The sequence below is a fragment of the Synchiropus splendidus genome, chromosome 1, assembly GCF_027744825.2.
Source record: "Synchiropus splendidus isolate RoL2022-P1 chromosome 1, RoL_Sspl_1.0, whole genome shotgun sequence".
NCBI lineage: Eukaryota > Metazoa > Chordata > Actinopteri > Syngnathiformes > Callionymidae > Synchiropus > Synchiropus splendidus.
Genome location: NC_071334.1, coordinates 33769467 through 33794189, shown reverse-complemented (window position 1 = coordinate 33794189; position 24723 = coordinate 33769467). Strand labels below are relative to the sequence as shown.

Below are 24723 nucleotides of genomic sequence, written 5' to 3'. Positions count from 1 at the left end.
TGAATAATTGATCATTCAGTCATATTCTATTCTCGCACAGCTAGAGACGTTGCATGTGTTGATATGAACCAAGGCAGGCGACCGCTTCAGAGAACCTACGAGGACCACTCCATCTAATAAAACAAACACTGATCCAGAGACTAATAGTCGACCAATGTCACGATCAGAAGTTTCCTGCATACGTTTTAAACTTTGATCCTGAACCAAAGTCCACCAAACTCTCCACAACTGTCACACACTGGTGTCGGCACAGAGCTAGAGAGCACGGTACTCCGTATTCATGCATGCAGGTCCAATGCAGCGAGTGTGCCAAGTGTTTATAGAATTTATCCTGAGATACAAATATTTCAATGTGGGGATTGTTTTTGGCAGTATATCGTGTACGATAAGTTATTGCCCATCCATAGTGTTTAGCATTCGTAAATCTCCATCTCTGTGTGATTGTGTGTCTGTGAGTTCAAACAATGAAAGCAGACCAGATGAAACACTTGTGAGTCACGCGCCCGACTCGTCTCAGAGCTTTGACTCTCCAGCAGGAAGCAGATCACTTTATCTTCCAACCAAAACAAACCAGCGACACACAAACACAACATTTGCCGACCTCTGAAAAATCAAACACACAATTCTCCAGCGGGTACTTCCCCAAACTGAAGAACAACTTGTGGCTCCGGCCGGACTTCTGGAGGAACCACATCAAGACCAGAACTAGGTTGAGGTTATCTGTGTGAAATGTGATTTAGAGGCTTTGTAGTCCAGTCCGACGGAACCAGGACCAGAGCCAGAACCTTCACTCTGGACTCGGTTGATTTCAGTTACAAAGCAGCATTTGATTTTGTAAAAATGAAGATGATGTAAAGTTTTCCACGCAGAGATGGTCAACATGGAAGAGTTGTGTGTGTGAGTGTGTGTTGCATAGTTATACTTGTCTATGCTTACAGTCGTGTGCATTCAACTAAAAAGTGTGCATAATCCAGCATTATTTTTGCCGTCACGTTAATGTTATTTTGTTTGTTTCATGTTTGATTGTGTCTCTTGTGGGATTTCAGGCTAGTGTCACAGCTGTGCACGTGCATCTGATTCTGTGTGATGCAGGTCTGTGTGTATGTGTTTATGTTCGTCCGTGTTCCTGCGAGGTCTGTGGCGTTGCACTCGTGAGTGACTTCAGACCCACAATAACAGTGGCAACACAAAAAGAAAACATACTACAACATGGATGCAAAGGTTGTGTGCCTATAAATTAGTGTGTGTCTCAGTGTGACAGCCAAACACCCAACAGAGAAGCGACACAGAAACCATCCATTTAAAGTTAAACAATGATGTCAAATCACTGAAAATAGGAGGCACATGACAACATTGACCTGTGTCATGTAAAAGACAGTGATGTTCAACAAAAAGGGCACAGCTCAGTAGCTAACACCTACAACTGTGAAGAGTACACATGTAGTGTGGCTGCTGCAGCTCACTGTTGTGTTAGTGGACTCAGCAACACTCCACACTTGAATGAAACATCGGGGGTGCCGTCAGCGGGGTTCCTGGTCCGACTGTAAACTCAATAGCCCCACATCTTGGACAAAAGAAAATCTGGAGTCATGTGACTGACAGTCTGTCGAGGTCTCGGGTGTCACGTTACACAGCTATTTTTTTTGTAAATTCAAGCTGCCAGAGAGGGCAAAGGTCACCATCTGCTTGGCGCCCCAGAACCCTCAGCGGGGGTCCCAGCAGCCCACCGTGGCCTCCGTGGAGAGAACTGGTTATAGATGTCAAGAACGATGGAGTCTGGTGCTGGTCAAGGTCACCCGGTCATGTGACCCACGAGTCGCTGCCACACACCATGGTTGTCCGTCACATGATGCCTCCGTGGTGTGGAGGGGTCACATGAAGCCAGCTGCATCACGGTTTAGCAAGTAGATGTCAAGTTGAGGGTTCGCTGGCCATGGTGGCCATCATGCCGAGGGTCAATGATGATTATGAGAGGTTCTTAACCTTGAGTCAGCTGCATTTGAGCGTGTTTTGGAAGATGGGTTTTGTGCCAGCGGATGCAGGTTTTCTGATATTAACTGAATGATGTCATGAGAAGTAAATCTCTCCCCAATCTGCAGCCGTCCACATGTGGTCCATGTCTTCATTTGTCCAGCTGGAAGTGCAACTTCAGTTCCACGAGGCGCAGACTTCAGAGCTTTCTGTTAAAAACATGCCGAAAGCCACCATAATCACGTCCATCCTCATGATGTATCGGCAACTGCTCTGTATTTCAGCTTCATCCACACACAAACTCAGTCACGACAACAGTCGCACTGAAACATCAGTTCTTGGTTCTGTTCACCACATCACTCAAGTTGATCCTGCTGAACATCTCTGACACTTCAGTAAGGAGATTGATGTCTACTTTGGATGAGAGGTGGAAGAAATACTGCGAAAAGTTTCTTCAGAAATTTACCACAAATGTATTTTAGGTATAGAAGTGTAGAGGAACCAAAGTACGGATGACTGCAGAAATGAGAGGAGGAGAAACAAGTCGAAGCACCCGGTTTGCGTTGGAAAAGTACCAGAGCATTTTCAGTATCAGTGGTTCGTATTATGAACAAACGCGCTGATCAAACACAAGGTCACATGACCCTGGAAGGCCTCAGAACTGTTTCCAGTCACTTCACTAAACTCTCCTCCTGCCAGAAACCAGAATAACTTGTTCACAAACGGCTGGAAGCTGAATTTCAATTGGACTGGAGCGAGACGAAGCAGATGCAGCAACGTTCTCATCAAGATGAAGCCACTCTCAGAGAGATTCAGTTCAGCAGACGTCAAGGATGAAGTTGAACCCGGCACAGAGGAACCGCTTCAGACTCGCAGACTGAACTGGCAGCAGTCATTCGCTGAGTAATCCCAGACTTACAGCGAGATTGATCGTCGTATTCCCAGAGACCGACTTAATCACCCCCAAATGAAGGATGCGGAGACGGAAAATCGGCTCTGATAGACTTTTAAATGTTCTTGGAAGTCGCTGCAGCAGATCCAACGGGATCTTCTTTTCTGCGAGCTTTTGTGTTCAAGAGGAGAACAGAACCTAAAATGTATTGCTGCTACTGTTGGCGTGCTCGTGACTGCCCTCAGCAGGAGGGGACTTTTCTCGTCCTCTCCCCTGAAACTCAGCTGGACGTTAAAATAAACATCCAGGAGACATTCTGACTTCATCTGAGCCTCTCCCAGACGCCTGACCACCAGAGAGGATCACCCGCCCCACTCATCAAGCGCTTCTGGCTCAGCTCTGTCTTTGACCAGGTTTATACCGCTGCATTGAAAAGAAGCATCTTCAGATATTAATCTTTAAAGTTCAAAACATGAAAGGATGTTTTCACATGTGGCCCTTGAAGGATCCACAAGGTTTCCGATGATGCGCTCCGCATCGCCTCGTCTGAAAGAATTTCATGCTTTAGATGTACAAATGAATCCTCATGAATGCAGATGATCCACTTGAGCGCACCACGTGACCCAACCTGTTTGACCTCCAAGAGGTCGGAGAAGAAAAACCACGAGCTGAGTTGCTCCTTAGCGAACACATTCTGACTTAAACTCATTGTAAATGGATTTCAGGGGGCAATGACTTTGGGGTGCGTCGACGTTGCTCTCCTGATCTGACCTGTTTGCTCTTTTCTGCTGCTTTTCAGGCCGAGTTTCATCAGAAAACACTGTAAGGTTGCAGCTTTTCACCCTCCTCCTCCTGCTCGGTGTGCTGAAGCCGGGACTTCAAAGTTCCCGTGTGTGTGTGTGTGTGTGTGTGTGTGTGTGTAGAAGGAAATGTGGGTCAGACATTAAAATGCATGAGCAGGGAGCAGAAAGCATGATGAAGTGCTGAGACACGAGGAGGAGAGAATGTAAAAATAACTGGAGGAGAGCTCTGACAGGAACCTCTCCCTGCTGACGCCATGCCGCCTCGCCATTGGTTCATCCACTCGGAGCCCAGAAAAAAACAAAAATTGGCTGATGCTGGATGAGCTGCCGCACAGCTCTCACTCAGCTGACAAGCCACGTCTGAAGCGCGTCTTCCAGGAACAGTGGGCCTTTTCTCTGTCCAAGGTGGGAGCAGGTTCAATCACTTGATCAATGTCGACGTGTATGATCCGAAGAGTCCAGAAGTAATGAGCGGGGTGACTTCAGCTAGCTCAGACCTCCAGTGACGCTCGCCTGCCTGTCAGCAAATAAAGTCACCTGCACAGTGACTGGACTCTTTTACTGATTTAGAGTCAAGCTTTTTTGACTATCCTGTTGTTCGCAATGTCACTTCACGTCATTGTTTTAGTAAACCTCACGCTAGACATTGTACTCAATGTTAAATTGCTTTTAAATGTCACGTTACTACCTAACATCACGGAACTCATGCCTGGATATCACTTAACATCACTTTGTTCCTTAACATTGCGCTTTAACTCAAAGTTGTGTGAGGGTGTAACCAAATACCATGCTACTTACTTGACATGACATTCTAACTGAATATCGCGTTTTAACTTAGTGTTGCATTGTTGCTGAACATCACATTGTTCCTTAAGATCACATTACTGAGCCTGACTTTGTTGCTTAAGAACAGATTGTTACTCAATTGCGTGTTGTATCTTAACATTAGGTTAACTTTCACAAGTTGAACAAAAAAATAAATTTTCACTCAATGTAGCTACATTGCAAGTTGACATCACATTGTACTTTAACAACACATTGAAATGTCAGGTTGCTAAAACTAATGTAACCATGATTTCATGTAACCAACAGGCAGGTTGTAACTTATCTATCTAACCTGTTTCTTCAAGGTGACATTGCATTCATTGAAAAAAACATGGCGTAAGATCATGTGACGCAGCTGGATCCTGCTGGATCACCGTCCTGTTTCGCATCAGTGTGATTGTAAACATCACATGGTTTCTGCGCAACCTCACTGAGTCCTCTGTGGGCACTGGACCAGCAAATGTCAGGCTAAGAAGCTGCAGCCTGAGGAAGCACAGATGTTTGAGGTCACTTTAGGACGTCTGTCCTAAAGTGACTCCAAGAGACGTGAGCCTCATTTGAATAGCGGATGATGACTCCCCTCAATGACTCAGCAGATGAGTCAGTCAACACGAGCAGCAGAAGACGTTTCCTCACCCGGCATCACGGTCATTAGCGTGAGCCTCTTCATCACTAAACAGAGCGGTTTTGGAAGCCATAGAAATGTTTGAAAAGTGCTGATCAGATTGATCCCTCACCAGCTGCGTCTCTGGATGGGAAACGTAATCACCCTGCGAGTCTGTCGGAGCTGCGGTCATCGTTCCACATCGATCACCGGGAACTCAAACAGACAGAGGACAAACACGGGGCTTGTTAGTGGGAACGCTCTCGGCACAGATAGATTAAGAGCAGATGGATACTGAACATCAGACCAGGAAGTGCCCCACACCGACGCCAGAATCCAGAGAGTCTGAAGTGGAAGCAACAGTTTGAGCCGTGCGGACAAATCTCACGGCTCGCTGCCTTCCTCTTATCGAGAAACAAATATGGAGACGGAAAACACTGGCAGGAGGTTTTGAAAAAAGCCTGTGTGATTCTGGGAGAGATGAGAGGTTTGTTTCATCATCCATAAATATTGGTTGTTGCCGTGCTACCTTCAGGGTATTTTTAAATATACTGCAAGAAAAACTGCGACAAGCCCAAATGTTTGTTATATGAGAAAAGGAATGCACAAACAAGAGGCCGACAGTAGCTTCCCTTCACGGTGTCAGAGGTTGAAGCTCAGTCATCAAGGAGAGACTCAGAGTAGAACCACCACAGAAGCCAGTTGTCGGGCTGACTCTTGGACATAACGTGGTGTTCCTGATCCCAGACACGCTGGAGAGATAATGCTGCCCCCACGACGCAAACTGAGATTCATATTTGGAAGATAAGACTCCTATGTCAGTTCCGGTCTTTCTTTACGTAAAATGTTGTCTGCCACACACACAAAGTCATCCCAGCTATTCGGGGCGAGCGGCTGAGGAACCCCCACACAGCCCTCCAGTCCACACGCACGCACACGCAAAAGTCGCTTTCACACATTCTCATCCATCCCTCGTCCGTTACGCGACTCATGATTGCGAGCGATCGCTCCTCATTACAGTCTAAATAAATCAACTCCTCTTTTGAAACTTTCTTCAACATCTGGTCCGGACGCATCACAGTTGCCAAGCCTTTCAATCAGCCGCCGGAGATTCACGGCAATGTCGGCGTCAGGCGACGATGAATAATAAATAGTTGAGAACCGAAACTCACAAAATCTCTTTCTCTTGATTCAAGGGGAAACAGACGCCGAGACAAAGCAACACACCAGAGACGGAGCTCTTGCCAGCTGACGGAGGATTAAACATCCAGCCAAGTCTGACTTGCAATGAGCACGAATCATGTACAGTGTTGTGTCACTGTATCTTCTGAAGACGAAACACCCTCGTTTGTCCGAAAGTTTGAGCAAATTTGCTTCCACTTTACTCTGATTTCAGTGCTTTTATCGCAAAATGAAAGTTCTGGACTCTGGACATGTTGCCAAAGTTGTCATCTTCTATATTTGATCTATCTTCAATTAACTTGTTTCACAATCTGTAGTCAAGTATCGTGAGGATGAAAATGAAATATGATTTGCATTAGCAAATACAAGGTTTACATTATTCAATTTCATTTCAAGATTAAAATAAAACTGTGATATGAAAAAATGCATAGATATCGTTTTAAAATATTGAGTTTAAAAATATAGTGTAAATATTAAATTTCATATGAAACACACATCACATGTAAACACACATTTAACATGTACAACAAATCAGGCAGCGCATATACATTTTCAAAAACTAAATTGATGACAAAAATAGAAAATAAATAAAATTAAAAGCAAAATAAATAATCAGAAAATAATATAAATTAATAGTAAATATATTGATGTGTATGTTAGTGAAACCACTGTATGAATTATAAACAAAGTGTGTAACATAATTAGCTAAAAAAATAACATTTTATTTTATTTTATTTTATTTTTGGAACATGACGCAGTGTTGTTTTTTTCTTATAGATTGGTTGATAGCAAGTGTGGACTGGAGAATCACGGAAAGTTGACATATTGACCGTTACCTCCGTACAAACGTCAACTAAAAAAACAGTGAAAGGTCTGATGCAAAATGATCTGAGAGATCATAAAGAACAATATCAAAATATCCACAGCTGTTGTGTTAACTAGATTTTCCTTATTTTAACTAAATATCATTTAATTGAAAAGCTTTTTTATTTCCTCACGAGGACGAAGGTGTCTCACATATAATCGAGCGTCCCGTTAACGCTGCTGTTTCAGCAGGTTTAGGTGTCGGTGGCTGTGGTGGAGGGCGTCCGGCGGTGGGAGTCCCGTCTCTGCATCACTGCAGGAGAAAATGGCGGGCGCTTTTTTCTTTTTCGACGGAGTGGAAAAACAGAAATTCCCAGCAGCTGCAGCCGCCATTTTGTTCTGCCTCTTAACTCACTCAGCACTTTAAACCCCCCCACCCGCCAAACCTCTGTCTCGCCCCCCTTCGCCACCACGAAGACCGCCACACTTCAGCCGACTGTCCCGTGAAGTCTGCAGCAGGCTCAGAGGAATCGACAGAGCTCAACGGATTCCGCGGGGTGACACAAGCTAAGAATTGCGACGAGATTATCGTCGTCACGAACTTCGCGGAAGTGAAACTCAGGGCGGTACATCAACAACTTTTCCTCAAGTAGCTACCAGCTCAGCCCAATTCAGCAGACGATGTGAGGCCATCCATGCTACGCTAATGGCTAATGCGTCAACATTATTATTCGCTGACCTATAAATTTACTAGAACAACAGACTTGACTGTAAGTAACCTCCGAGTCATGGCTGTCCTTCTGTGATTCTAATGTGTCAGGAAAATAAATTATCAAAGTGCCGTCTTCACATGGCAAAGCAGAGACTATCTTCGCAACGATCCGTCACAGAAAATGGATCTCATACTGCGGTGTCAGTTGGAATTGGTTGAATAAGTAACTCTGACTCAGTTTAGACTTGATATTTCATTATTCACCATCGTAGCACCACCTTCAGGTGAGTATTTATTCTCTGAAGACTGACTTTATCATTCAAAAGCAAATACATTTGAAGATGCAGCAGAACAAACTCACTATTGAATCTGTGTTCTGTTACCAACACTCAGCACTAAAGTCACTCATCACACGATTCGTGTCGCGTTCAACATCAGTTGTTGAACTTTGTCATGCTTCAGCAGCAGTCCACCACACTCTGTTAGACCAAAGGTGACCCAGCAGTTTTTACATTACCACCATAAGTAAAGACAATAACGTGGAGAGTTACACATTTGTGTGTCCAGGGTGTTGTGAAGGCTTGAATGGTGACGTGTATTGGTTGTTGATGATAGAGACTGAGGCCCTGCAATTCTTGCAGATGTCGACAGCCGTCAACTCACCACAACACTTGACTGTGGTAAATCGTAAAATCTATTTTTCACACTCAAAGGAGACGCAATTACGTGGCCTTAAAGTGGAGTTGTGCGACTCTGGTCGTCCACAGCTGGAGGTTCATACATTAATCGAAAGCAGCTTTCGCGAGCCACATTCGCTAATATCGGAACCGCACGAAAACAATGAGCGGATTCAAGAGCAGAAGACATGTGGACAGCAACTGTCTGAAACCCCGAGGACGGCGACCTGACGCAGCTACGATGTTGACACGTTATAAACATTGTTAAAAGACTTATGATGTCGTCCGGCTGATTATTTGGACCACTTCTTCAGCGTCAATTTAATAAGCAGGCTTTGTTGTTAATAAGTCATTCACGCTGATGCGATCCAGATGTGGACGACCTTAATACGTCCACGACGCTGGATTTATTAAGAATGTTCACGCGAAGCTGCAGGACTGTCGCCTGGCGCTTCAGTCCAACTCACTCAACGCTTCCAGTGTGATTCCACGCTTTTCCAGCCGCTGACATCCAGATGGACGAAGGAGCCAGTTCAACATCCTTCAGTCATCATCGCGTTCTCAGCAATTAGACCGCAACGACACCAGAGCATTAGAGCGCAGCAGCAGGGAGTAATTTACTCGCCTTAATAGCCCCGGGTTTCGCCTGTCAGGCGGCGCTGTTCCCTTGGAGTCCGGCCCAAAACCCACACATGCTGCATTGGGTTTATCAGGGCTCAACTGTTGATGGGTAAAGTCTCGTTCTGCTCCACAACATGTGTTTTGAGTCGTGTTCTTGCCTGTGAACTTGTTTTGTTCCTTGGTCTGGCAGCGCCTTTCTTCGCTCTGAGTCTGGTACCTGCGGGATCCAGACCTCACAACGAGATTGGCAGGAACAAACAAGTGAGCCTCATTAATAATCATTTCCACAAACATCCAGCGCAATAATGTCTTACTCAAGCTCCAAATATTCAGGACGAGATCAGGTTCTCTTTGATGAGTCAGCGTTTACCGAGGCGAAGGAGAAACCTCAAACAGAACCAGCGTGGAGCTGCAGCTGCGGAGGACTGAAGCTGGAGGAGGGGCCTGGAGGAGGACGGCTGGAGAGTTTAGACGACCAGGATGGTGACTTTTGACGATTGTGTTGTCTGCTTTTGTTCAGCCAGAGTAGTACCGATTAAGAATGTTTCGCTCCTTCTGCTCTTCCTGCCGTGGGTGTTTAATATCTGTCATGTCCAGTCATTTGATTTTAGAGACGCTTTGTTGTCTCTATTTGTGCTTCCACATTAATTATCGTTTACCAAATCTAGTGTGTTGACAAGCAGCAAATTCCACCAGTCACTTTAGTCTCCTTTCGCCCACATGTGCACATTCATATTCACTCCCACCTTGTTGAGATGACACATTTACTCACATTTGCCCGCAAACATTGCTGCCAGGGCCGCGATTCGTATGTAAACAATTCTGAACCAATTCATAAATGTCCAAAATCCAATAATATAGATGTATAATAGATGGAACTCTCTAGTGCAGCACGCCATCACAACACTGTAAACATGGTTGACCGCAAGATCCATCTCTTAATATATAAAGTGTCTACAATGCTACAAATACAGTACGTAGAGCTCATCTAAGAACCTAAGGGTTGACAAACAAGTCATGACAGTTTTAGTGAGGTTAACTAATTATTGTGTCTCTTAACAAATTATCACAGACACGGATGGACACATTTCCTGTAAGATGTGATCCTGAGCAAGTTGCTGAGCTAACAAATAGTATTCTAAGTACGATCATCACAGATGCTCGCTCGCTTTCATTTGAACTTGAGGGTAATTATTGGTCATTTAATTTCTTGTTATGTTTTATTGTTTACGGAGCCCTGGACGTGACATGCATGTCTTTATTTTTTTTGGATGTGACATGCATGACTTCAATTTTTTTATCCCGAGATAACAGTTATCTCAAGATCATTTTTATCACATGATAATTCGTACCTCGAGATAATTTTGAGATACAAGCGTAAATGTCAGCGCATGCATAACTGCCTCTCTGGCAAAGTATTTTGTATCCATCCTCCTGTAACCACTATGTCTCCCATGGCTTCGTAACTGTTTGTCAACGTTGGCAGTCACTGTCTGCAAGTCAGTGCGTTTTTAACACTATACGTATTATGCATCCCTGAAAGTGGCAATGGATTACCAAGATAAAAATGATCTCAAGATACAAATTATAAGTAGATTACTGTAGGAAATACCAAAAAAATGATCTCAAGATAAGTGTTATCTCGGGATAAAAAAATAAATAAAGTCATGCAAGTCACATCTGAAAAATAAACAGATGCCTGTCACTTCCAGGGCTCCTTGTTTTAGGTGTTTATTTTATTTATTTCTTGTCAAATGTCATATTTTTGTTGTTGTGTTGTGTCCTTTGTTGTTGGTTCCTTTAGAACACAATATTGTGCCATACTGTTTGTGCTGTTGTGTGTTGTAATTGGTGGTTGTGTTGGTGATTTATTGCTGTGTTTAGTTATCCTTTTGTGTGCTCATGGTTGGTGTCTGTGTTTTCACTCCAGGTCCTCAGTTCTCACGAGGGTCAGCGTCAGGACTGACGACAGATTTACTCTGGACTGAAACTCGCTGGTTTGTCTGTGATATCCAGCTGGCCCCATGGAGAGAATTATTGCTTTAATATGCAGTTAAATATCAAGTTTGTCTGCTGCTCTTATTTATAAGCTTACACTTCTGGAGAATCCTTCATCCACTGGACGTCACTGGAGGGAATTTACGACGGGAAATCTTGACACGAGCAGTCAAATAGACAGATGAGGAGGTGAGACAGCGTCATTGACCCAGAGTGTTGGGGTGGGGTGGTGTGGGGGGTTCCCCAACCAGGAGCTTTTTGAGGAAGCCCACTCTTCTCTTGCTGGAACAGTGAGCGAGAACCTGCCACTGATTAATGCGGGATTTTTCCCGACACGGTCTCACGCTTTGGATTTATTAAATCCATCAGGAGTTCCACTCGGCATCTTCCCCGGGACATCAGCGCTTTAATGAAGTTAACATTTTTCGGGGGGCAGAGCAGCGGCCACAGAGGAACACTTCATTTCCCCCTAATTTCATTTAGTCAAGCAGTCAGTTGTGAAAAATGTTGAGCACCAGATGATCGGCGTGAGATGAGTTCACGTCTGACAGGACAAAGACTTGCAGTCCGCAGAGAGACATCCACAACTTTGGCTTCTGTTCGACCCTGTGGAGACTAAAACTGCTCATACCAGGGCTCAGACCAGCCAGTGTCGGAGTGAAGAAGAGAACTTACAGCATTCTACATCTGTCTGTGAGCTCATTGTGGCCACTCAGCTGATAAAGAGTCTGGGGCGACCTAAATGACCCCTCATTATAGGGTCACAGGACCTGGTCTATTGCTGCGTTCTAGTAACCTCGGAACCTGGGAATGACATCACAACTGAGTTCAGCGTGTTCTAGATATCAAAGTCAGAACACAAGAAGCGTGACGTCCATGACTGCATGTCTCACAAGTTGTTGATAGAAATGCTCCATTTGGAAGTACAAAGCCCGGCAGATGAAGAGGCAGCACACATTTGTAGAGATTTGTGTGTCTGACTGAATCGAAACTTCTACTTCCTGTTTACGTTCGCACACTCGCCGAGGTGAGGATTCTACGTCTTTTTGACTTGGAAGTGCTACATTGGGTCCAAGTGGCAAGCACAAATGTAACGTACCATAAATCCCTGCCACTTGGGACAAGAGCTAAGAGCCACACACATTTGTATTTATACAACATAGGGTCCGCTCATTGCCATGATGCTTTCCTGAGCCTCTCACTCTAAACCTAACCATCCAAAACAAATGGCTCACCGTAACCAGGACTCTGAAGCAAACTTAAATCATAATGACCTGTTGTTTCAAAGCCCTCATCCTCAAACTGAGGATTAACCTAGTGGGGTCCAGCAAAAGGGCCCACAAGGAGGAAACCCCCACAATACAGGGAGAACGTACAAAGTAAGAGGAAATGTCTTACACGATAAAAAAAAAGCATGACTTTTACTTATTTAAAGCTTCTAGCAATTGTCCAATTATCTTTTTCATTTGTCAAGATTTTTATTTTTAGTTGGCTGATCCACTTCGGTAAGGAAAGCAGATGAGTCGAGAAAATTCAAATCACTCAGTTCACCAGCTATAATGGAGAACAGAAGATTCCACGTGTTCTTGGGTCGTCCTCCATCAGCAAGTTCTCCACCTCCGTCTGTCTTCAGCTTCTAGTCATGTCCTCCTTCATCATGAACTCCATCTCCAACACTCTCCGATGTCTCTCATTGTCTCTCCCCTCCCCGTGTCCAAACCACTTGGCCTCCTGATCATGGCTCTCAGCAGGAGGAGTTGATCTTGGGATGGTGCTGCACGCTCACAGTGCTACCAGCCTAGAGCCACAGCAGCCTGCAGAACTCTTTCCCATGATGAAGTCCAAGTCCACCCATGGCTCTTCAACAAGATCAGCTAATGTAAGATGATGCAAACCCGTGATGCTTCATAACATTTGGTAATGTGCACAAGGACTCAGAGATATGCAACAATATTTAATTCAAAAACATATATATCTGTAATCTAGAAATATTGTCATTAATAATCAGTATTTAAGAAGTGCAATTTTATCCCATGCTCAGGAAAAAATAAAGAATGAATAATTTACGACACACATTTTTGATAACAATTACAATAACAATTAGAGTAATAAAATGATAAACAATTAATAACAATAGTTACTTAATTGTGTTTCAGTAATACATACACACACACAAACAAAAGATTTTCTGATCTGGAAACTGAATATTCCAGAACAGAGTTGTCAAGGTCACAAGACCCAGAGCTGGAGCATCAGGATGACGTGAACCCTCTGAGTTCAGCCTCATCGATTAACCCTCACTTTGCATTCACACGTTCACAGCCGCTGCGCTCTGATCTCAGCGTGAGATGTTCCCCAAATACAAATGATGCTGGAACGCCAGAGATTCCTGGCGGAAGATGGGACTCTGACTCACGACGCCGTGGATGTGTTCACAATGAGGCTTTTCCGTGTTGTGTTTTCTGACTGGTGTCTGGACGCTCTCTTACCGCTGGAAGCCCAGTCTCCAAGTAGCAACTTGGAGTAAAGAAGGAGTAATGCTCCTCCAAGAGTGGCCAGCTGAGGCGCCTAACTTCAGCGGGATGCAACCATTAGCAATGTTGCGGTCATCACCTCATTGCAGTCTGTACAATTCAGAATTCTCAAACAACAGTAGAAGTCCAGCATGATTTGTGAGCGACGTTAGCTGCTGGATGGTGTGTTTTACATGGCTCGCAACAGGAGCAAGGATCAACTGCTTGACTATAGAGAGGGCTACGGCATCATGCTGGGGGTAAACCACAAGTCCAAGTGAAGTTTGAAACAACATGCAGCCAGGGAAATTCCATCAACCTCAACAGCGAGTGACTCGACATCAAAATGGTCCGACCTGTGTCAGCAGTGGAATGATATGTGTGATACATGACACAGAGGTTTTGATCACCAGCACACCTCAAGGTCGACAAAATGGCCGCCAAATGAGAAACAAGTGTAATGACCAGCCAATACAGCGAGATGACCTGCTAAGTTAGTACTGAGGTCAGGTCACGACTAGTCGACAAGAAAAACACAAAAACATATTAGAAAATCAAGCTGCAACTTTGACTTCCTACTAGTGCCTGGTGAGCTAATTCAGAACTGGGTAAAATACGATGGTTGCTGCGGTCGCGAATGCCGACATCACGATGAAATCCAGGTGACAAAAGAAAGCATGTTGGGGTGCACCAGTACCAAGTACATTCACCAGCGTCTATGTCATTGTCATTGAGAGTCGCCGATCAAATTGAAAAAAGGTTTTTAAAGAGCAACCGTTTACATTTGTACATTATAAGCAGCACTATTACTCATTCAGTCAAGTGTACACCAAAACTCGGACACGACAAACAATGTTTGAATTACAATTAATTTTCCCACAAAAGTACATATTACGGAGCCATGCACCCTCCATCCACTAACACATCTGACATTAAATTGATTTTTTTTTTTCTTCTTGTGAAGAGAGAGTATTTGTGACGCCAGTGAAAAACCAGCAAAAATCGGTATAGGCCAGTTAAAGTCGCAAAATATTTGCCATTCTGTATTGGCCGAGAAAGTGGCCAGTACTAGCCTAGAACATGCAGTACACATGACATATAGTATCGGAGAAGGAAGGGGGGCGGTGCCGAGAGGAGTGACCTCGATCCCGCTGGAATCCAGCTGGGGAAACAAATACCCAGACATATCGCCCACACCAGTCGAGCAATAGTTTCACGTGAAATAGTCCACAGCTACGATCTCACATGTACATGAAACATAAACCACGTGAAGAAGGTTATTATTTAAAATCGAACGCATGACAAATGTGAGACACCGTTGTTGAAGCACGACACACTGGCATACATCCCAAAAATGAATATCTTATTGAGAATCCTCCAGTATGGAAGTCAAATATAAGATTGTACATGCCTCTATTCGCTTACTCGCACACAGTGCAACACAGGTAAAAGTTTGAGCACATTTTTAAAGACGACGGGTGCACGTCATACTACATTGACTTATTAAATCGGCCGCAAAAATATATCTTCTATTTTCAGAATTCACTAAAGTCCAGAAAAATATGGTCCAGTCAATCGTACAACCTTCAGCTGACTTCTGCTTTTTTTCAAATTATATTGCCTTTTAAACTCCAACTATTTTTATCCAACATATTTCATGTAGTACTTTTGCCATTGAAAGTGCATGTCAAAGCTGAGGCCTGGGGGCCAAATGTAGTCCACCAAATGATTTCATGAGTCCCACTACTACGGGCCTGATGTGGATCAAAAAATTTAAATAAATTTCAATTCATTTCAAATTTCATTCTGCTACTTGTGGCCCCCGCAGATGAGTGTCAGCGGAAACTGATGCAGAAGAAAGAATTCAACGACAGATGTCAGACTGGAGGCTGCTCAGTGCTTCAGGGAGAGAGTCTCTTGTGTAACCAGAAAATACAATGTACTCATTTTGTCAGTTTACAGACACAATTACTTTAAATGCATCACTTGATTGTAAATAGGGAAATCTATGATTTATATTGATTTAAGGATCCTAGTCTATTATTGTCCATTTTACCTGATTCTTAATTTCGGTTTCATTTATTTATTCATTCATTTGGTGTTGATGTTTAATGGTTACATTTGATTATCATGACATTCATTTTGTAGTGTCACTCCTTTACACGTTTAATAAATACATAATAATATGTAATATACATTATAATAATAATCTACATTTTTGAATCAATATTTTTATCACCATTTTGCAGTGGTGGTTCTTTCAGTAAAATAATACTGATTCATATTTAACGCAGATGTCAAGAAGTTGGGGAGATATGAATTTGAGTCAAATGTTTGCAGTCATAATTAGTTTTAAAAAGAATTAATCTAGATTCAATTTTTTTTTTTTTGCACTTGAGGATCAGGATGAGAAAACATTTCAGGAATCACCAGGTGGGCGTGGCAGAGGTGCAACAGCGCAGTGCAGTTAGTATCCGACTACTTCAGAGAGCACATGGTAAATTAGCTGCGTGGATTGTGCAGCCCTCACTGACCTTAAAAAGGTGTCATTTCAGGAATAAATGCAATTTAAATATTTATTTATGGTTATTATTTTAATTAATTTGTAGTATTTAATAGGATGTAGCCGCTAAAACCAAACCAGATTGTGAATATTCAGTCGATTTGTCACATTTACATATGTGATGAAGACGTACAATCCAGGGGGGCAACAGCGTACGGGGAGCAGTCTCATTGTCACGTGGAGAAAACAGAAAGTGCAACTGAAGCGCTTCAGTGTGGCTTCAACTCTCTCCCGTGGTTAGGTCCCAGCTGCTGTGCTCTTGAGCAAAACATAGGAACCAACCTGGCTTATAGCAAAATCACCTCAGCAGAATTCAGAATTGCAGGAAGTGGAAAATTGATGGATCTATTACCCGATCACTTTGGTTCTCATCAGCATTTCCAGGAACAAATTAGAACCAGAGCTGCCGTCACAGGCGTCGGACCCCCGCTGGCAAACACCTCGCTGCAGAGGCGCCATTTTCCAAGATTCCGCAATGCAGTTTTTTTTTTATGAGAAAAAAAAAAAAAAATTGTGCAATTTTAGGGGAACTACAACCATTTTTACCAATTCATTTTTTTTACATTTTATTTGCATGGAGGATTTAAATAAAATCAAAATAATAATGAATGCAGGAGGTTGTGTGTGTGCGTGTGTGTACATGTAGTTATTGCTATACTGTCAAATGTATACAGAACTTCATTTTGACAGCATTTTATCTAACATTCATTTTCAAATTTAAATGAAAGGGTTTAATATTTTTAATGCTTTTAAATAATTTTTTCGTGTTTGAAAAAAAGGCGCGTTTCAATAAATTTTTTAAATTTTCTGAAATTAGAAATTCGAGATTTGAGAGGGCAATAAACACAAATTGCTGACCTTTATTCATGAGCACATGCCGTGTAAGGAAGACATACTATTTTATTAAACTCTTTTCTGAAGACAAACGCTTGAGGTTTGGGAAAATAAAGCGAAATAGTTAAACCGTGGTGCGGCTGCTTCACGGGGATGAGGACGGATCATGGCGGAATGAAGGTCATCTAGTGAGGATACGGATTTTAGGTCAAAACATCTGACGTGGATTCACCAACAAGAATGGCTTCTAGTCCGGAAGCGTGTTCGCAGTCGATCAGTGATTCACTTAAAAGCTTCATTTTATTCCTTACGTTCCATTTGAAGGTCAAAACAGGAGCAAATTCAAGGTGACCTGATGGTCACAACACAAAATAATCATGAGCAACAGCAGAGAAGTTGGGGATTTAGGATCAATTTCAGACTCCATTGATCAAGATGGAAAGATAATCAGCCATCACTGGGAGTCATATAGTGTATCCTGTGGGAATGGGAATTAGTTTCGTCCGGAACTTTGATCCAGTCTGAGCTGAATTCTGCTTCCTAAAAGTGATACAATCAGAGAAATGCAGGTCTGTTTCCACACGCGCAGGAATTTTAACTTGATTATGTGAACTCAAGTGAAACGCGGGCCGTCGTGTGCGTGTGTATGTGTGTGAGGGCACTGGCCCACAGACCAGAAGCAGATGTGACCAGGAATAACAGCCGGAACGACACAACTGGGCGAACACAAACTCTCACACACGCCAACGTTCCTGATTAATAAACTCCTGAGTCGGCACTTTCTCTCGTTCCCGTGATATACACAAACATTTTTCTTTCCTTGCCGTCGAAAACTTCCAAACGAGAATTCCCTGCAGGATCACCATGATCCGACAACACCGCTCAACCCGATTGGAGCGTTCAGACAGCAGGCGGCCAATCAGAGCGCAGGACAGAAGCAGCTAACGCTCTGCTACCAGGAGGAACACCAGAAAAACAAACAAAAAAACACACACACACAAATGCTATTTGGCTAATCGGGTAATTGCTGGGGTCAGAGGTCACAGCAGAAACTATGGCAGGTGAGATCGAGGTCAAAGTGCTCCTTTGGGGTCATAATCACTCCATTTTCTGCAATTATAACATTGTTACAGCAAATAAACAGCCCCTTCCACCGATTCTATTTCAACCATTTGTCACCTCCAAGCTGAGTTAGATGGAGTCCTGAAGTTAAAACTGCAGTAGCCTACTGTGTTGGAACCAAGCCATGACTGAATGAGTCTTCAGTGAAATCCTAAAGAACAGCATCACAGGTGATTTCCGCACATTTGAAGTGAATGTGCAGATTGTTTTTCAGTGTTGTAAATTTTGGCGAGCTAGCAAGGTGACGGAGCTGCTGTCGGCCCTCCATGAGCCAGACACCAGAAAATTCATTTATTTCTACATTGTTGGTCAGGTCATTAAATAGAAATAGTAGCTCACAATTACATAAATTAATGTGAAGTTTTAATAATATTTTCTAATTAACGTAAATTACTTTGAGTGTCTTTGTGTACAGTAGGGGTAAATTTGACTTTTATTCTGTTTGTTTGTGATTTGTTTTCAACACGTTCTCCGATTGTGTTTCATTAAAATTGAAAATGTTTGGCTCCTGAGTTTTCTTCATTTTATTCCTGATTTTTTTCTCCCTTTTTTCAACGTTCTTGTGTTGCAACTGCACCCACTCCACACTCTTGATGGATTTTTAAAACTCAAAAAAAGTCAAAAAATGTGTCCATTTTTCTGTCTTAGTTTTCTGAGAAATTATTTTAATCCAAAAGTGGCTATTTTCAAGTTTTTTGATTTAAAAAATCGCGGTTTCGTTGATGACTATGAGTCTTTATTTTCATTTTAAACGCTAGCTAAAATACAGTTAGAACAAAGTTTGAGTTAAAGGAATATTCCCAGGTTTTCTGCCCTCCGTCCCAGCTGAGGTCCGTCCAGAGTCGGAGCTCTCTGTCTCCACTTTCTGTTGGCCGTGGGCGGGTTCTGAGTCTTACCTGGGGTTGGTGCTGTTCCAGTAGACCGCGTATCGGTCGGAGATGATTCGGTCGTCGGTGACCGCGCAGCAGAAGCGGAGCAGAGAGCCGAGCAGCAGCAGCAGCAGCAGCAGGAGCGGCCGCGTGCCGCGCTCCGTGAGCGGCGGGGCAGCGCGCTGCGTCCCGGCGGCCATCCGCGTCTGATGGAGGGCTGATCCGGTGAGGCACCAGAACTCGGACACGGATTCAGAATGTGTCCCGCTGAGGGATGAGCATGGAGGGATGCTTCACAGTTTAAACGAGATCGACGCTCAGAGTGATGAATCGATTATCAGCGACCATCAAGCGGGCAGACTACGATCCATAACTCGCTGAAAAACTTCCCGGGAAACCTTCACGACGTCCTTAAATTGGTCCAAACTCTCCGCCAAGTGATGAAACTGTCCAAAAGTTTCATTTTAACCCCTTCAGAGCCGGAGTGGAGCCCACCGGCGGGAGCTGCGGTCCCCCGGTCCGTCCATGTGTCACTCACCCGGATGGGTCCCCTCGTTCCCCGCAGAGTCTGGGACGCCTCCAGCAGAGGCCCGACACGTCACTTTAAGTCCGTCACCAACCGAGTCAGCACTTGCAGCTTCTGTGTGAGGCACTCGGAAGCATCACCCGGAGCGTCCCCCCGCTCTCTGCCGCTGAAGGAAGTTCAAATCCCCGCGCCGGTCTGCAGTCGCGGCCGGGCATCCGGGACGCAGTCCGCACGTTTCCACGGGTCCTTCCGCACTTTTGCTTCTTTAAAACTTCTCAAGTCCCGCTCCTCCGCAGCGACCGGGATCGGAGCGCAATTCGGACAAACAAAGAAGAAAGTGGGTCCGAGTGGAGCGACAGGAGGAGCGCTCGTTCCGCCGCTGACTTGCTGGCCTGGTACCTCCCGCGGGGGCGGGGTCTCTGATCCACGCTGCTCACTCTAATTAGGATCAGTCGGAACCAGCGAGGTCCGGAGTCTGTGGACAGCTGTGATAATGGAACATCAGCCAACATCAGCCTGGGAAGAGCGACCGAGGTTCTGCACCCACACAGACCCCCACTGCTGCCTTCATCTCATCCTGCGCCAGGGAGTCAGAGAAAATGGAAAACGTCTTTTTAAGCGTCTGATTGCAAATTCCGCCTCACGTTGCTGAACGTGACTGTTCTTGTCACCGCCTAGTGTCGGATTCAACCCCTGATCTCAACTTGAGTGACCTTCATCTCTTTCAGGGGAGACGCGTCAGCCGCGTGCTCTGCGTCTGCGCGGTTCCTCGCGCCACACGGAAAACTCCGAGTTCAAACTTTCATCGATGTCCCAAGTCAAACTTGAGGTCAGGTGACGGCATTTGGAGGGGGAGACAGAGGGTAACAAGAATTGTTTTGGGGAGGCGCTCAAAGTATCAAAAATGAAGGAGAATAAAAGTTAAACCCCACTTAAATACTTTAACACTAGAAAATATTTTAACACTAGAAAAAAATATTTTAATACTACAAATAAAACTATGCAAGTGTTTGTGCAGTTTCAGTTTTAACACTCAGCAACAACACTAAACAAATGAGAGAGACGTGCTAACGTAAATGAAGATGGAGAGCTCACTAGAACACACCTGTCGTGTTGTTGTAGAGCCGTTTTCAGTTGGGAAAAACATCTTTGTGACTGATCAGGGCTCACGCCAACCTTTCCCTGTCCCTTGCTCTGCAATTCTTGCTGAGTGACTTCAGACAGCCGGTGATAGATGCAGTCCGCAATGTAATAAAATGCGTTTTTCAAATACAATAGTATGTATTTCCACAGTGGAAACTCAGTCCACTAGTTAGTCTTTACCTTTCTAGTGGATTTGCAAGTCTTAAATGTTTTTCAAGTCTACTGTGTGACTTGAATCTGGCTCAAGTCCATGTCATGTGACTTGTGTTTCCAGGCCTTGACTCATTGCAGTTCAAGTGCAGTTAATGGAGCCCGTCAAATTTAAGGTGCAAGTCACCTGACCCAGTCAGGTGATGTGTCATGTGCAGTCAAACCACAAACTTTCAAATAGGCAAATGTGAACTCATGATGTTCTCTGTGTAGCATTGTGCATGAAGACAACAGGTTGTCAGTGCAGTTCCCTCCTGAAGCCTGTCTCAGGGTGAACCAGAGTACCTGGAGGAACCCACATAACTGCGGGGAGATCACCGAGTTGTGTAATCATGTGACCTACATTTACTCACACTCTTCTAGCTCCTCTAGCTTCTATTTTTAAATCTCTCGGCGACTAGTCCGGTGACCAAGTCCAGGTTCCCCAGCTGAGGGCGCCGGCAACCGCCCGAGTCCATCCTGTGATTCAGCACTCATCAATATTTCAGGGGCGACTTTGGAGACAGAGAGAGGGAGGGACAAAGTGAGAAAGAGAGAGAGAGAAAGAGAGAAGGATAAAGAGAGGATGAATCTTTAATTCTTGCTTTTAAAATTGTCCTGCAGATTAATGGAGTCGCAGCATAAAACTTTCAGAGCTCCATGAATAAATGCAGGGACCTCCGGGCACTTGGGGACCACGGTGACCGAGGACCCGAATCGGAGCCACAGAAGACAGATTCTACATCCGACACGGTCGTGTTTCTGAGCCGCCGAGCTCGGACCAGATGGTGGTGTGGAGGTGGGTTGTGACCACTCTCTGCCACGGTCACTCTTCTCTGGACACCAACACAAACAAAGCTAATTCATATTTGTTCTTTATTTTATTATTTTTAATGATTAATTTTGCACTCAGACTTGAGTCGCGGATCTTTTCTCAACAGAAAATATGAAATATAGTTTTCATAATAACATTTCAGCTGATGTTTTACATATAAATAAAGAAGATTATTGACGTCTCCTCAGCTTGCAGTTCACTTTCAGCGCGTCAGTTTCGGACTTCCTGGAGTGGATTAATGAAAGTAGCAATTAACCGATGAGCGTGGGAGTCAATGAGGGAAGCAGATCCAGCAGGAAGTCAGCGGGAGACCGGTCCAGGTGAGACTCCAGACCTTGTTTGATTTGCCCATCCTGTCGTCAGTCAGAGTGAAGGAAGCTTCCTGCACCAGAGGCTCGAGTCGCCTCAGCTGGATGACGTTCTTCTCCGAGTCTCTCGTGGACGACTGAGCTTCTGTATAGGCGCCTCTTGACTCGACAGGTTTTTTTTTGTAGCGCCAAGCAACTCAGAGGTGCAGAGGAGCCTGGCCGAGTCCTGACACCCGTAGCTCGAGTCACTCTTTGCTCCAGTGTGTGTGTGAGCGAAGCAGGAGGGTTGAGAGGCTAAACGCTCTGTCGTCGCTCCCTCCGAATCCAAGCGGGTCTTTGTGTTTTGGGTTTTGAAAGGAACCAGAACTGAACTGGGAGGACCCCCCGCTGAGTCTGTTTGTCCTTGCTGAAGGAGACGGGGCGTCTCAGCAGGGGGTCCCACCCCGAAACAGACGGACGGACAGGAGATTTAATGGAGTGTCTGCTGATTCGTGAGCCAGCCTTTAATTAACCTGTGCGTGTGTGTGGACATACATGTGAAGAACATGTCCGACCTTGGAAGATACTTTGTTGTTCCACCAGCCAAACATTGCGACCTCCTGCTGTGTAATGTGCAGCTGCCACAGCTCTAGCTCTGGTCCAGTGATCCTGGTCTGCAGTGGTCAGTACTCCACATGGGACCTGAGCAGAATCTCCATCAAGACTATTAAAAACATATTGCCGTTTTTATCCCATCATTTCAACGCGTCTTCTCATAACTAGTTTTTTTTTCATAGTTCAGTTCATAACCTTCCTTCAACTCTTTTTACTCCTGTACTTGTGAGTTTCATGGGAAGTTTTTGTAATTGATCACGTCAGTAGATTCCTATTTGCGCTTGGTGACCTTGAACTCCAAATGGCTTGTGAAGACGGTGATTTACAGTTTCAGAATGTTGAAACAAAACCTTCAGATTTTCCTCTGTCAGTGTCAGCTACTTAGGGGTCACAAACTGAACCACAGAAAGGTGGTGTGGCTGCAACAAACACCTGCATCCACATCTCTTTCAATGCTTCCATTTGTGGCCCCTGACTTTGCTCATATTTTTACAAATGACCTGAACTTCCCATTTATTTACCTCCTTCTGAGTTTGTCATCTTGTAATGATGATTCGTTTTCACTGTTTACGTGGCTCTGACTGAAATCTAGTGTTTCTGACTGACAGAATTTCAGCTCGCTTCTTGGACTTTGTAGACATCAATTCAGCAATCTGGCCTGGATCCCACGCTTCTGACTTCTAATCTCATGAATGTATCTGACCACTGCTATGATCCATTGAAGGACTTTTTCACACCATTTATTGTCTTGTTTCTTTCTTCTCTTTTTTTCTATTTTTGTTTTTAGCTTTGAGTAAACAATCGAGTGACTGAACTAGTGAGTGAGAGAGCAGGTGAACGAGTGAGATACTAAGAAGCCGAATGACTGGGTGAGTCGAGCGAGGGAATGACAGAGTGTGTGAATGAGTGAGTGAACTAGTGAGGGCCTTATTAGTGAGTGAGGTGAATGACTGAATGAATCCAAGAATGAGGGAGTAAGTGAGTGAGCAGGTGAGGGGACAAGTGAGTGGCATAGTGACGAGTGAGGGGAGAGAGTGAGTGAGAAAGCAAACATGTGAATGAGTGCTCAGCCAAAAAGCAAGTGAGCCAATGAGTGAGTGAAAGACCAAGTGAATGAGTGGGTGAATGTGCAAGCAAGTAATTTCATGGGTCAGCAAACACATGAGCGAGTGAGTGAGACAATGAGTGAGTGATAGTGAAAGTGAGCCAGTGGACGACCAAACAGGTGAGCAAGTGAGTGAGCACGTGCCGCATCACCTGGAGAATGAAAACCGGGATATTCCAGTGTTAGCAGGAAACTTGTGCTGGGGGATGCAGCAGGTGAAGCGCACACCTGAGCGAGTCACAATTCTTTCCATGTCATCATCCCACGGCGAGAAAAGCACCAGTCGCTCCCCCCAATCGTGGTAGTGCCCCCTGAGGAGGTGGCAATGGAGGCCACTGAGCCGCACGTTTGCATAATCTCGCTTTTAGGCAGACGCTCCAGAAGCTGTCAGCCAAGATGCAAAACAGCGGACAATCTGCGATGGACCTGTCAGCCGGACCCGCCATTAGCTCCATGCTGAGGCTTCTTTCCTCCACACTAAAACACGTCAACACACGCGTGACTGCTCATCCGTCCGCCGCTCACCAGACAAACGTGGCGTTCCTGCGGGCTGGATTAGCCGTCTGACTGCCATCTTGTGTTTGTTTGTGGCGGACGCTCGGCAGGGAGTGAAGAGGTGCGCAAAGTGATTCGCTCAGAGGTAGTTAGCCGGCCGGTCGCCGGGTGCTTGGTGGAAGAATTAGCATTTAAAGTACTTGCCCACCAGGCATTAGCACACCTTGGCGCGCTCAGCCAATATGTCCCCCGCTGGCATAGAGAAACTCCAAAACTGAGAGAGATGTCTCGCAGCAGACGACTGGAGCGTTTCCAAACATCAACATTCTAATTTTAGTCATTTTGTGGTGCGCAAAGTTGAGAAAATAATCTGGGCTAAAAGCTAACGCTAGCACACCAGATAGTGAAAGAACTCCAAGTCCAATGGATCATTTGAAACATCCAACAACAGAGAAAGTGAGCAAGTGACGGGTGATCACGAGGGGGCGCACTGCTGCCATACTGATTCATGTATTGCCTAAATCTGGAGTGTTCCCAC

At 44.6% G+C, this 24723-nt stretch overlaps 1 protein-coding gene across 1 annotated transcript in view; it reads right to left on the bottom strand.

Moving 5' to 3' along the window:
- Window positions 1-20229, bottom strand: part of LOC128752410 (ephrin-A2-like) — a 73151-nt gene extending 52922 nt beyond the window's left edge. The window contains exon 1 of the mRNA XM_053853600.1: window positions 19018-20229. Coding sequence (XP_053709575.1) covers window positions 19018-19190 — 173 coding nt within the window. The 5' untranslated portion in view covers window positions 19191-20229. The remainder of the gene's footprint in view (window positions 1-19017) is intronic.
- Between the last annotated feature and the right edge of the window lie 4494 nt (window positions 20230-24723).